The 15,243-nt window shown below is 40.9% G+C and overlaps 1 protein-coding gene across 2 annotated transcripts in view; it reads right to left on the reverse strand.

The window, feature by feature from the left end:
• Positions 1 to 15,243, reverse strand: part of GLIS1 (GLIS family zinc finger 1) — a 204,288-nt gene that overhangs the window by 188,583 nt on the left and 462 nt on the right. Inside the window, exon 2 of one of the 2 annotated variants that reach the window (XM_068953194.1) lies at positions 14,824 to 15,219. In XM_068953194.1, the coding sequence (XP_068809295.1) occupies positions 14,824 to 15,181 (358 nt within the window). In that variant the 5' untranslated portion in view covers positions 15,182 to 15,219. Of the gene's footprint in view, positions 1 to 14,823; positions 15,220 to 15,243 lie in introns of those variants that run through there. The other variant, XM_068953195.1, reaches the window with a different exon arrangement.

Genomic DNA, 15,243 nt, shown 5'->3' on the forward strand with positions numbered 1-15,243 from the left:
AGAAATTGTAACCAAACTGAACACTCTCTTATTGGGCACCCAAGGACAATCACTTGCCCCATCCAGAAATATAAATCAAAGATACCACCCAAAGGAAAGGAGAAGAAGAAAAACCCTTGCGATGACAGTTTGGATTGAAATTAATTTGCCCACTTGCAGAAATTCTGAAAGTGTTTGCTCTTGATTTCTCATCCCCACCACATGGCAGCTGCTTTCTTCCAAAGCACACACTCGCACTGTTGCAGGTTGTTGGAGTAAGACAGCCAACACTGGAAAGAGACACACGTCCTGCAGTGGAACAGCAAGCACCCTGCACAGCGGCCACACCACAGGGTGCATGGAGCCCTAAGTGCACATACAGAAACAGACTTGTGTCTGGCCCGGGGACTGACAGAGGGGGAAGGTGTCACAAATATAAATCTCAGACCAGGGAGCCAAAGAGCTCAACCGAATTTTGGTCACAGGCGTATCTGACGGTTTCCCTTGGCTGTCTCGATCAACTGTGGCCCAAAGTTGTAAAACCTGCCTACAGCTGCGCTGCTCACCCCCAACCTGATGTTTCACACTGTGACTTTATGCAGGCTTGTTTGGGTCTAACAAGGTCCTTATTTTTCTACAATGCAGGAAATAAGGAAACCAGCCATCAATTATTAGAAGCGCAGCAGATCTGAGTCGCATGGCTGTAAAACAGATTTTTCTTTAATGAAACTGAACTGGCATTTGCCAGAAATAACAAGTGCCCAAGACCAAAATGTAAATCAAAACTAAAGGAGAGTTTTCAAAACTTTGAATCATTGGTAGCAACAGACAAGCTCAGGAGGAGGTTGGTATGATTTTGGAACGTCTTAAAAATGTGTGACTAATGTGACTTCTAAAGACATTATTTGTGAGTTAGTATTTCAGTCTCCCCACAGAAAGAAAACATCATGACCAGAGAGGGCCACAATGTTTGCTGTAATAACTGTGTTAGTATGTCACCATTGCTGTGCTAGGAAGGAGGCTAAGAGCCTTTGTTTTCATTTCAGAAAGCAAAGAAAGGGAAGACATTAATGCTGAAAATCATCAACGCTTGGTAAGAGAGAGGAGAACACAGCTGTTACCATTTCCCTAGGTGTCTAGGTTTTAAATACAGCACTTGGTTTTAGTTGGTCTCTGCCCAGGCTCTAGTAGACAGTAGGTTCCATCACAACATTTCTGAACAGAGGCTAGTCTAGTCAAGGAGGAGTGGTGGTATTTGCTGAAGAGAGAGACATAACAAGAGGAAAAAAAGGGCAGGTTGGGAGGAAACATCAGTTGCTAGTGATTGCCTTACCATAATTTCTGTCAAAATTGTGCGATTCAGGGGCTGTAATGCTCATCTTTCCCCAGCCTGTACCCTACTCTTTGTCATGAAGCCTAGGATTCGGCCCTGAATTTGACCTCTGTATGGATGCTGAGGGATTGCAACGGAGAGGGCACGTGAAGGAAGAGCAGTCTGGCAGTAGGAGGTGGCCTGCGACCAGATCTTCTACAGATTGCAAATGGAAGCCATCAGGAAGATCCAGCTTGTTTGCCGAGAGATTCTCTCAAGGAATATAATTGTCCATGGTTGAAGCAGATCTTTTTTAAAAAGAGAAACATCCAATCTCAATTCAGCAACTCCAAGTACCAGAGGATTTACAACATCCTTTGATAAGTTGTGCTAGGGCTAATTATCTTTGCAGTCAAAGCCACAATCTTCCTTCTTGTTTGATCTTTGCCGACTTCAGTTTCGAGCCACTAGACCTTTTGTTCTGCATTTAGCTGCAACCATAACAGCCCTCAAGGACCAGGTATTTTTTCATTCTAGTGCACCTCCTGAACAGACCAGATTGCCTCTTACCTTCCATAAGTATTAGTACCATCATTACCATGTCTGGGTTAGTATTTTCTAGTTCTTCTCTGAATCCTGTGATTTTTCAAAACCATTAAGGAAAGTGTAAACATTAAACCTATCTTCCAGCAACTAGAACGATGCTACAAAGAAAAATATCATCCCTTCCCTATTCTTGTTAATAATGTTAGTAATCACATCACCCCTTACCCTTTAGAAATATATTTTCTCTTACTAACTGAATATTAGATCCCAGTCCTTCTCAGTGTAATTGTTTTCAGGACATACAGCCTTCCGTTTGTGAAAACGGTTTATATTCTCCACTCCAAGGTATAGTCTTATATGTTTAACTGTATAAAAATATTAACTGTCCAATTGCTAATCTTTGCTTAAGAAATCCATGTCACATGGTAGTTACTTCCTAATTGTTATTTATTATTCCATAATCTGAAGCAGCAAGCTTTACTGGCAGTGATTTTCTACTTTCTCTCAGGTTTTCAGTAGAAACGATTAGATAACATTGGGAACAAAACTCAACCTTTCAGTGTTGTGTACAAAATACTATCACAGATAGATAACTGTTCGGTGTGTTTCTCAATTTCTATAGATAAACCAGTTTTTAATCCATTCAAAAGATATCATATTGTTTTCCATATTACTATTTTTCTTTCATCAGCATTACATACGATGATTGAAAACGTCTCCCAGAAGCTTAGGTCTAATCTACCAACACATTTACCTCTGTCTGCCTCACTCCTAGGCTTGTTACAAAACAAGAACAAGCTTGAGGAGACTGACTCTTAAGAACCAGAACAGCTTCCTTCAGCTGCTTTGTTAATGCAGGATTCTACCACAATTCACCTCTGTTCAAAATAGTCTAAATTCCACCTGGACCACAGGGATGTTGGATACAACCAACAACCAAAGGCCAGTAGTGCTAGAGGACTTCAGAATGGCCAGTTAATTTTTATATTTGGAAAACAGGATGCAACGAGAATGAATAATAACAATTCAATCTGAGCCTAATTCAATATCAATAAGGATATTTCCTTCTTCAGAACAATGGTTGGCATTTTCTATCCCCAAAAGGCAATCGTGTGTTAGCAATGGCATGTCCCCAAAATGCCACAGAACATTTCACAACTGCTTTACACATAAAAATCAATCATTTTCCATGCCCAGCTGTCCCATCACTGGCTCTGCCAACTGCTGCTCTTAGAGCCCTTCACTCAGTCTGGTTTTCATTGTATGCCTTCTCAGTGTTTTCTTGACAAACAAATTATTGGCCAGAAACACTAACGTTAGACATGGAGGGACTTGAACTTTGTTCAGTATGTCAGGCAGAATAAAAGGCTGGAGTATTAAAGAATTTATAGGACTTCTTGTAACTCTCTATAGTGCCTAAGCTGTTGAGTATGAGAACGAAAGATATCGCTGAAAAGACAGCAGGGCCCCAAAGGGTGACATCCCAGAGCAAAATTTCCATCTAGCCTGTCTTTAAAAGCTGCAATGACAAACGCTTCACAGCCTGCTTGGGCAACATATGTCAAAAGCTAAGTATCCCAGTAGTAAAAGTTCTTCCTAATGTCCAGCCCACATAATCCCTTTGGAGGAATAAACCAATATGAAAGAGACACAAGCAAGTGGATATTGGGTGCATTTCACAAAATGCTTAGTTCCAAAGGGGAAAACCTACAGCCACACTCACGTTCAGAAAGGATGTCCTAAGAGGTTTTCTTCCATACCAGCAGAACAAGACTGGTTGGTGCCTCTGAAGGACGTGTGGACTTCATGCATATGACCTACAACTCAGATCTATGAACTGGTGGATTCCATGCTTAAATGGTCTTTCTAATGTCTAGTTTATATTTTAAATCCAGGTTGCTCATCAACTAGCAAATGCTGCGGTCAGGAGCCTTCACATTGGAGGCTGTATCCAACCTTTTGCATTGTTTCCTTTAGTGACAGTTAGCATCATAATTCACTTTTATCTGAATTCCAGTTGGTTGTAAGATTAGGTTATTTTTCACCAAGTTTCCTCTCAAGTCTCTCACTATCTAGGCTCTGAAACCGTCTCCCCACCATTTCAGAGTGCCTACTGGCTGCTGAATCATCTATCCCATGCATAAAACATCTTTATCACCTTTACCGTTTATTGTTCTTAATTTTCATGTCTCCCAGCAACTTCTCAGCAGCTGATAAAAACACCACTGCTGGCACTAACACTAACCCTTGGCAAGAAAAGTTTGCCAAAGCAGGTTAATCTCATGTTGAGAAAATTAACTGGGTCCCACTAAAGCAGCAAGCCTCTGCAAAATCCCAGTTTTTAACCCAAACTTCCTAAATAAACAATACTGGTAACCTCCTGCCATCATGTATCTTTAGGCTTATATGACAGTCCAAAAAAATTGTCGATCAGTCATTCCAATAGTTTGCTCTCACCTTCCAGGTTTTGGTTTTCAACTCCAGTTTCCCTTTATACTTGTTTTCTATGACTAATTAGCAAAATATAGGCACACGTAAAAACATCTGTGGGAGTGGCAAACTTCTAAGCAAAGAAAGTGAATTTTGACAAAGCAGTCTGAGTATTCCTGCCAGCAATCTTTGCCTAAGAGCTTTCTGACAGCATGCAGTAAGAGAAAGGAGATCTTATATGAATGTTTCCAATAAAAGCTAGCCAACATCACCCTGACAGATTTTGAATATTTACACATTCAACAGTCCATAAGCTTTTTACAAGAGTTGCCATATTTCCATATATTCAGCCCAACAATTCAAATAAGTTACATCCCTTTATAATTATTTAAAAATAAGCCATCAGAAAATGTGCACAAAATCAAAGACAGAGGCCAGGAGGCTAAGAGAGCGTAAAGAATAAATTCTTGAGACTCATGGGCAGGGAAAGAGCAAGTGGACTCTAGGGGTAAACATCCCCTTAAATTTCCTGCATACTCATTCAACTCAGAGAGCTGCTGAAATGCAGGGGGATCTTTGTTTTGAAAAGAGAACCATTTGCACACACAGTATGTAGCTTATCCCCATGAAAATATGACAACTCAGCAAACCTTATCGAATTGCTCGAGAATTCAAAGAAAAAGAATATAAGCCAATTTGTGGTCAGTTGTCAAGAGGAAAAATAAGAAGCAAAACTGTTCAGATTAAAAACTTGTGACATCTTTTTCTTTTGCCAATGAACTGAGTCCACACTTAGAAGACAAACTTCTATGCCTTAGTCTGCCTTCTTTTTACCCACTCTTCGTGTTAAAATGGCGTTGCTTCAGATTTGCACCAGAGTTAGGGATAATGGAATCGGGCCAGATCAGTTTTAGTTGAACATAAACCAGCTTTGATGACTTCAAGGAATCTGAACATTACAGCGATCAGATATCCAGAAGGGGGAACTTAGCATTGCCTGTTCTTCTTGGGAGAAAGTCTCAGCTGCACACAAAATCTGCTCTGCAAGAGTGAAGAAGCTCTCAGGAACCTTGTAGGAACTTTCTGCGCCTCAAGCCCAACAGGCGTACAATACACCGTGTAATGCCTGCCCCAGGAACAACAGCTATAAGAGATTTTCATCTGCTAGAACGCAGCGGCACCCCTAAGGTTGCTTCCTCCAGTAGACCAGGCGAAAGATTTTCCTCCCGACAGGAAATCATTGTTGGCCATTTCTAACATAGCCCCCTTAACAGAGCTCTTAATATAGCCTTCCTTCCCTCACCTCAGCCTTTCAAGCACTGAAATAAATGGGAGAATTTGCTCCTCAGCAACTCTCTTGCAACAGGCAGGGTAAAGCAGATGCAAAGCAGTAAGAAGCACAACTAAAACGTTCAGTTATGAACCTTACTATCACAAAGATAACAAGTAACATATGTGTTTTGCACTTTTTGCCCCTCACATTCAAAAAGACTCACCAACAAGGGTAAGCACCATATGTTTCACGGGCAAAGAGAGAAATCTGGTCCACACGCACGCTGTGCAGAGGTGCCACAGCCATGGTTAAGCAAGTGCCCCCTGGGCTGATACAGCCACATGTTGCAGTGCAGCATCCTGCAATACCACCAGGTCAGATACTAAACAGAACATAGCTGTTTTATCTAAACACTGCCCCTGAACTAACACTGTCTCTCTCAGCACAGAAAAGTAGGTTGGGCCTGATGGTGTGCTGAAACAACTGCACTGTTTCTGCATCCAGATCTGGCTCATCTTTCTCCCCACGATACCCTGTTACACTGCTGGAGCACACATGTCCTAAAGAATACACAGACTTGCCCCAAAACGATACAAGTCCCTGGCACAGTCCAGAAGAGAGTCAAAGCCCTTTAACCCTCTTCATCCAAAGCATCTATATATTTGGCCTTATCAGCTGCCGGCACAACCATTGCTTTATGGTCCCCTCTCTGCCTCCACCAGTACTTTGCCTGCTTCACGGACAATGGCAGACCACATTGACTTTAAACGCATGCAGGGTGTTGAATAGGAAGACATATTCAACACGAAGGTGCTGACTGTCTGACCTTGGCATCTGAGCCACGGGGCTGTTTTGGCTTGCGTACTTTTCTCTCTGGGAGCAGGTTTGAGACTTGTATCTTCTCTTCTGCCTCAAAAGAGCATCGATGGTATTTTCACAAGCATTCAGCACTGGCCTCCTGAAGTTAATGCTGTAATTCCCTGCAATTTCAGCAGAAGCAGCAGGGCAAAGCAGGGACTATGAAACCTCATACTATAATCCTCTCCGGAAAACACTGGGAAAATAAAACAGAAATTTCCTCTTCTATCTGTCTCACTTTAACTCTCCCTTCTCTGCCCAACACAGTTGAGGGTTGGGAGGAAGACAGACAGGATTTGCTAAAGAATACTAAGCAGAGAGATCTGTTTTGGGGTGAAATGAGGCCTTGCGAACCCAAACTGCTGCTTTGCATCAGCACCCTTCCTGTCCTATTTGGTTTTCTCGCTCGTGCGTCCACCACTACAGAGATGTTCCAGCAAAGAGTACAACGGACAGCCATCATAAGTAAGGGACGGATCACTTGCCCTCAGTGAAGGATTCAGGTTAAATCAAAGCCAGCTGCTTTACCGAGAGGCAGGAGGGTAAAAAGAAGTTAAACAAAATAATAATAATAATAAAAATGGCAAGCCATCTAGAACCTACATACAAAGGAAATCTACTCTGTTCTTTCAAATAAATAACTCTAAGATATTTAAACCTCACGCACATAAAGCAATTTTATAACTTCTTTAAAAAGTCATCCTCTTGCGTTGTTGTTCTGCCCTAATAACTCTGAAATGTGCTACTCATCTCTCCCAGTTAAATATCCTGTTTCACAAGCCCACTTCTAGATATCTGAAACTGCACAGCATTTCAATCTAGCTTTAGGCATCTGACATTCCAAAGAATTAATATTTAAACTTATTATAAAGGAATGGAGATTGCGTTAAGCATGTAGTAGTTAGCAAAACATTCATATTAATGAATATTATACAGTATTTTATATATAATTGTATACACACACACACACACGCTCCAAAACTGACACATGTACTTGTATTTTCCTTTTATTACAACCAAGACTTAGACAGGATTATAAAGTGGAAGCTATCAAATTTCATTTTTACAATATACTTAGAATTATATTATCTTTCTCTGCCTGGGGGATTGTTGACTTCAGTATTTAAGCTACTTAACCACAGCAGCTTGTGAAAAAGCAATGAATCACAGCACTTATTTTAAATAATCCTAGACCCTCTATCTCTTTTGGGGAAGTTTCTCACATTAACATCGTCATACACAATCTTTCTCTTATATCCTATACTGATAGCTAAATGATTAAATAACTATAGTCAGCTACAAAATATCACTTGTTTTTTTCCCTCTTATATTAGACTTTAATTTACACATCAAATACTCTCTCTCAAGCCAGCACACGTAATTTATTTACAGCGTTGGAAGGCAGGCAAAATACATCATCTACTGTTATACAAACTTCTACTAGGTATTAAAATACCAGGCCCCTGGAGACACATTTCATATAGTTCAGCAATGTTCCAAAATAAACCAAATCACCAACCCCTTAAGCACTTAAAACAACAATGGAGATCTGTATTAAAAAGTTAGTTTTACAGTATTTGATGATGTCGCCTTAGTGTCATTTTTCCCTCTGGCTAAAGGTGCAAAAAAACACATATATATATTTGCTTTCCTCTCATTCTAAAAAGAATGACAACTGTATAGCATCCACCCTTCTTCGCATCACACATGTAAATGCAAGAATTAAGTGCAGTTTAAAATGTTTTCATTTGTTCAACCCTTAGAATAAATTTGATCAGGTATACTCAATTACAGTTCTCCTTACCAATTCACTATGCAAAATAATCACCTATACATTCAGACATAACGATAGAAAAGTCAAACATGATTGTTACATTTAAATCACTACAATAGCTTAAAAAAAAAAAAAAAGAGCTATAACCCAATCACTTCTTGATCGTTTAACCAAGTTCAACCTTGCAATTCCTATAGGCACAAAACCATAAAATAACATAAAACACAGAATTTGGATCTATTTCCTATTGCAGCTCTGGCAACATCTTTTCTGCCTTTCAAATAATCTCCTTCCTACAAATAATCTGAATGATTAACAAACATTTAATGTACCCAAACAAATCACTATATTAAAAAAAAAAAAAAATTCCTTGTTCCAGGTTACTAGTGAAGCATGGATCCTGAGAACAGAAAGCTTTAGGTTCCATCTGAGATTTCACATACTGGATGTCAGAAAATTAATAGGAGGGGAAGGGAAAGGGGGAAATCTTTGCCTCTTGTTTTTCAAAGCCTATGCGGAAGGGTAGTATTGCAACAGTCTGGACTGATACTCATCTGAAAAGAAAAAATGGTCGTTGCTTTTTAACATGCCCCATTTAAATGCAATAAAATGGCATGAGTGGTTTTAACTGGTCGTTCTGTCTATGTCACTGTAACGCTCCCTGCTTTCAGGAGAAGATAACAGCTGTACCATATTCAGAAACACATACTTTTGCTATTGTTTGCACATTTGTAGGGCAAGATTACACTGTACCACAGTTAGCAAGCACTGCCCTTGCTTTGGAACCTAGTATTCTTTGAGTTGCATCAGTGTGCTGGGAAACGACGTTTGGTGGCTGAGAAAAAAAAGCAAACAAGAACAGCACTCTATTAAAAGCAGTTCTCATGCGCTGTGAAATGATTACTAGATCGCACGCCTTGTTCAAGCCTGTTGACATAAAATGATAGAAACCTGGAGTACAAAATGGAGCAATTTGTATCCATATTCCTTCTCCAATTATCCTGCCATCAACATCTTCAACAGTTCTAAAATCACTAAACAGTAGAGGTCCATATTTCTCGAGTAATGGTAATCACAGTACTGAACGCACAAATCATATTCAGAGTACTCCAAATTTCCCTTCATACATAGTCTATATGTTATTCCACTTCCTAGCTTACAGAGGGATTTAACACAAGCTTGTTATTTGTTCTACATGCTTTTCCCTGTACATAGGATAAAGAAGTTCTGTAATATCAGGATTGAAATACTGACCTGGTAAGTTAGTTGCAAGAATCCCACTGATTTTAATCATTCAGAGTAAAATTTTGTCCTTGCTAGTCAACATATACATACATTGACAACATCTACATATACATACAACATATCTTTGCTCACTGAGAGTAAAACAAAACTTTGCTGTAATAATGGAGTACTAACCTCCCAGAAGACAGCCACTTGCATTTAGCCGTTTTACTAAACTGAATTGTCCAGCGCTTCCAGAATATAATCTCACAGCTACTAAAAATCCTTTAGCATATGCTTTAACAGCTTACGTGTTTACAGGGTTGAACTCTAACCCAGGAACAAGCATTTAGAGCTATTTGAGTGGATAGTTTAGAAAATGTTGAATCCTAAGTATTTGGAGTCAGTAAGACTACTCACAGGAACACAGTAACTGGCAAGATTTAGGTTTTAAAATTATTATTTTCTTGCTATAAAAGAAGAAAAGAACATTTAATTTTCTTCTCATCCTATTTAAGAGAGTACATAACAATCCCCTTTTTCATTCCATGTGTTAGTATAACATTTTAAAGGCAAAACAACAAATTCCCTATGTATTTCTATTCCTTCAAGCAAAACTCAAGAAGTTACAAAAATCTTTCTTTTGTCAGATTCATTTCCTGTAATCTGACATTACTCGCTATTCTATACAATTCTGCACAATAATAAGGTAGATAAAATATCTATTATCTTCCTCTTTCCAACTGCTCTTTTTTTTCCTGAAGCAGAAATCTTTTGTACTTTTACACTGCAAGTACTGATTGCCTTTATAGGACAGATTGATTGTTAGCTCTTCTGGTTTGCATTTACCAAATATTCTCTACTAGCAATACATAAAACAAACAAACAAAATGGTTACATACAATTAAACCCCCTTTTTAAAGAAAGTCATGAAAGGGGCGTCTTCAGTTCAGTGACTCTGACTTTGCAACACAAATCACTAGAACTTCCTTCAGCAGAAAGTAACTGAAAGTTATTTTCCTATTCAAAATAGGTAGGTATTTCAGCTAATTTAAGGGAGGAGGGGATGGTCCCAGTTTACCCCAAATCACTTCATGCACATATTCTCCGATATGCAGTATCCTCCCCTTTCTCCTTCCCTCTACAAAAAAAAGGAAAAAAATTACCACATATTGAAAAAAAAACCACCCTAGATCATGAGAAAAGGAGTTATATAACTATCAATTTAACTAAACCTTCAAATTCCTGTTTGTAGAGAAGAGTTCAAACGCATAATACTGTTAAGCGACAAACAAGTTTGTAAGAAGACTAGAGTGAAAAGAAAAAAATGCATTGCTACAGCTCTAAATAAAAATTGAGAAAGTTTAGAGATAACCATACAAGCAAGCTCATTCCCTGTCACCTTATCAGCACCGATGGCACTCAAGCGCTAGGCAGTCCCATTTGCCTCAGTGATATTAACTGGTAAATACGGGCAAGGTGTATGAAAGAAAATGGCAGGATCAGGCCCTAGACCAGTCAATATATCTAATCAGTCATATAACAAAAATGCACGCTTTTGCTTTAGATCCCAGTACCACAAGCTGTTACTTACGCAAGCACTGTCATTCTGACCAAGAAAATAGTCACACAGGGTTGAAACTGCAAGATTTAACACACCTTCTCAATAGCAAAAGAAAAATAATACATTTCTGCTAACTTAATAGCTCTATCTTTACCAAAGGCTGCTATAATTAACAAAAAATAAAAACAAAAATAAAAAAGAAATATTTTCTCCTTGTCTGAATAATAAATACCCTCCACAAGGAAACTGCAACCTGGACAGCTTATTGTTTTGCCCACTGTAGGTTAATATCTGAAGTGGTTACTGCTAGGTCTGGGCCATTTGGATGATTTCCCAGTGGCACAACTAACAGGATAAATCTCGTCATTTCTACTGAGTCATGAATTAGATACACTGAACGAATCTGGAAAAGAATGAAATGAGAACTGTTTCCTGGTAACGACCATAATCAATGTCATTAAAAAAAAAAAAAAAATCAAGAGAGATTTGACATGTTTATAGGTTACTGTTCGTCACAACTAGAGCTTTCTTTCCCAAGATACAAAAGTTTCTTTACTGCTGACGATATTTATTTTGTCCTGTGTTGCTTTCAAAACGATATAGCCTAGCATAAAATTCAATGAAATAGGACCAAAAAAAACTCCAGAATTCCAGGAAAACATTGTAAAATACACCTCATACCTTTTTGTACAATTATTCTGTACCCACTGGACCACTAATGCCTCTAAGAAGCATTGTTTGGGTGCAAATACTCTGCCTTGTGACACACAGGGAAATCAATGATCAACAAGAAGAGTGTGGTGTGTAGCACAGCCAATTATGCCAGAAGGGGGAGGCTGGGTAAAAACGGGGTTTTTGAAATAAACAACTCCCAAACAGAACAAGATATAAAGCACTATTCCAAAATACTGATATTTTTGGTAAACAAACAACAGCCCCATCCTACACAGTTTACATCCAAATGGTCTGATTCTCAGAAGTAATCTTCACCTCCACCCCTCAAGTTTTTGTTTGGCTGTTCGTGTAAAAAGACTTGCTCAGGCATGGAAGCATTTTGCAGGATCATGACTTAAACACCGTGAAGCAGTAGAGTAACACCGCAGAGACATTACAACAGCAGGATGCTTTTTCCCCCCATTGTGATTACTTCAAAGCTGCCCTTGTTATTAATAGGGTAGTGTATCATTTTGATTCATTCTTCTTTGAAAAAGAATCAACCAAAAAAAATCAAAGATACGTTTAGAAAGAAATTTTTTTTTTTACAGGCAACTACAAAAATTGGTTTTGCTCTTGTTAAAAAGGGTCTTTTCCCCTCCCTACTTGCAGCTTTCCACTGTGGGCAAACCAAAGCCAGGAGGCACATTCTGTAATCTAACCCAGACTGCAGAGGGAATCACTGGCTGGGTACATGGTACTCTGCAGCAGGAGACCAGGAGACACACTTTGTGATGATCTGAAATCAAGTTGTCTTCAGTTTCCTTCTTGAAACCTTTTACTGGGTAAGTCTGAGTACTTCCCTCATTCCCACTTCTCAGCCATTTTTTGTTATATCACATCCACACCCAGCTAGCTGTCCTTGGCCCTTTCCTGTATCTCCCTGGCAGGGCCACTGCTGTTGGGAGATGTGTTAGCCACTCCTTGTAAGCAGACCAGTGGCTCTCCCATCCACAGCACAGCTCCTCTTTAGCTACACCACGCTCCAATTTTACAGTTAGATCACAAAGTGAGGAATTGAGTGCCTTCTGTTGTTTCTGTGGAACAGACTGCGACCCACTTGACTCAAAAGCGTAGGGTGCTGGGTAGGGACCTGGTGGCTGTTAGCAATCAGCAGAACAACTCCAAAATGCCCAAGTGGATATTCGGGCACTTTCTGACACAGTAAAGGCTGGAGAGCGGCACAGCCCGCACATCTGAAATCAGAATCCAGCCTGAAACTTATTTTCCCTAACTTCTGAAAATATCTTTGGAAAAAACATTAGTGCTACTGGCTTTGGAAAATCCGACATTATCCATCAAACCACCAGGCTCAGTATTTGAACCTAATCCTGTCCATGGATACCTCCTACTTACTCCCATGAATCAAGTCACCCAAACACTGAAGCAACCACAAGGTAACACCCTGGACAGAAAACGTATTAAACAAAAAACAACAACAAAACTTAAAACACAAGCTTTTTCACCAGCGGCAAAAATGGGAAACCCATCAGTCACGCAAGATGAATTTGCATCCTTCTCCCCATGCCCACCTACATCTGCCATAAGAAGCTCCAACTGAGCAGAACTTGTATTTTATTTCTTTTTTCCCTCCCCAAACTCCTGGCTCTCTGCAGCGGCAACAAGAGGAATATAAAGGACAGAGGAGTAAGTAGCTCAAAGGGAGAAAGAAAGTGCTTCAACAGCCTGCCTGTGTAGATGGGCATGTTTTTAACCTGGTTCAAACCCTAGTTAGGCGGCAAAACATACCTCCCAGGGCCACAAGGGACTCAGACATCCCAGGGGTGCCAGCAGTAGCAGCAGCACAGCAGCACCACAGCTTTTAGCTGTCCCCTCATACTCCTTCGCAATTCCTCCTTTCTCCCCCAAAACAATCTGATTCTGTGTAACAGAGCTTTGTCAGACATAGGAAAGCTTTTTCTTTTTTTCTTAATCAGGAGGGAAAACCGCAGCAGTAAAAAACAGAAAAATAAAAAAGCTAATTTATAACCTGCTGCTCCACTCTGTATTGAGTGGCGATGAATAAACACATCCTACAGTTTGCAAGATAGACCTAGCACAGATTGAGGTGTTCATTAACATAACTTCATGGCAATGAGGGGTCCCATCGCCCTAGGTAACAAGCTCACAAAAGAGAACGTTATTAGTTTAAGGGCACACAGACTACTTGATTTTTCAAAAGAATGGAAAGAAGGAAATATACTGAAAAACTCCTAGGGGGAATCATCTTAGCCCAGCAACGTAACAGCACAAACATCTTGAAAATGGGGACTGGGAAAGGACAGAGAAAAAATGAATCAATTATTTAATGGTACAGAAGGCATTGCTTTAATATTAATAACCTACGTGCGTATGTCTGTGCAAGCGGCTTCGTAGCGTAAAGGAATGCTTGAATCCCCTCTGAACCCATCCACTGATTCCTTAGAGGGATTACTTTAAATTTCGATTAAGAAGTTCTAGCTCAATTAACAAGTTCTAGCTCAAAAGGATGACAAATCTTAGGGGGCAACTCACAGCCTAAATTCAACGCCCCTTCTTTTAACAGCGGACAGACAAAAATCTGGCATTTGTTAACTAGCCGAATCTGACCGTATGCCATGCCTTTCAGGCACCAGGAATCCTGAGTCTGAGGATTCACCGCCTGAATCCAGCATTTGTAACACCTCCTTGAAATACAAACTATAAATCCAAGCAACCGTGGTGAAACTGTTGAGTAAGAACCAGGCATTTATTGTTGGTCAGGCATACGTGCAAACACACATCCCGTACGCACACTCGCACGCAGCAGAGACCAACCCAGGGCACAGAACCACCCTTAAAACAACCATCTCTGAGAGGCGACCAAACCGGGGAGCAACCAACCACTTCGGGCAGTTAAAGAAGATGCTGATCTCAGGATTTCTTTAAAAATACTGAGAAATGCTCCGCTGCCCCTCTGCAAAAAAACGGTCTGGGATATCTTGTGTGTGGAAGGTGTACAGAAAAGGGGGGGGGGGGGGAAAGCTTAGAGTGTTAAATAAATAAATTAGAAAATATCCTGAAGGACGGGGGGGGGGGGGGGCGACAAAAAAGGAGATTGATACTTTTTTTATTTATTTGGTGGATTTTTTTTTTCGGGGAGGGGGGATGCACGCGTTTTTTAAACTCACCCTTCACGCTTTGATGTTTCTGCTGCTGGAAATACTCTTTGGAGCCTTTCGCGCATCGCAGCTCCTGCGCCCGGGGCAGAATCGGGATCCTCTCGAATATGCTCGGTCTTTTGGGCACGAAATCGAGCAGCGGCACCGACATCTCCGGCGGGCTCTGCTGCGGCTCCGCGGGGTCGCCGCCGCCGTGGCTGACAGTGATCGTCAAGGACATCGGAGGGTTGAGGAGAGCCCTGGCGGCGCTGCCGGGGCAGGTCGCCCGCGGCGGGTCCCTGAGCGCGGCTCCTCGGCGTCGGTCGGGCACCTGGAGGCGAGGCGGGCCGCCGCTGCCCCTGCGCCACTCGGCCGCCTCACAGTGCATGTCCGCGCCCCGCCGCGGGGAGGGCCCTCGCCGCTCGCCTGCACGCACCGACCCGCCGCGCG

The sequence above is a fragment of the Struthio camelus genome, chromosome 8, assembly GCF_040807025.1.
Source record: "Struthio camelus isolate bStrCam1 chromosome 8, bStrCam1.hap1, whole genome shotgun sequence".
Taxonomy (NCBI): domain Eukaryota; kingdom Metazoa; phylum Chordata; class Aves; order Struthioniformes; family Struthionidae; genus Struthio; species Struthio camelus.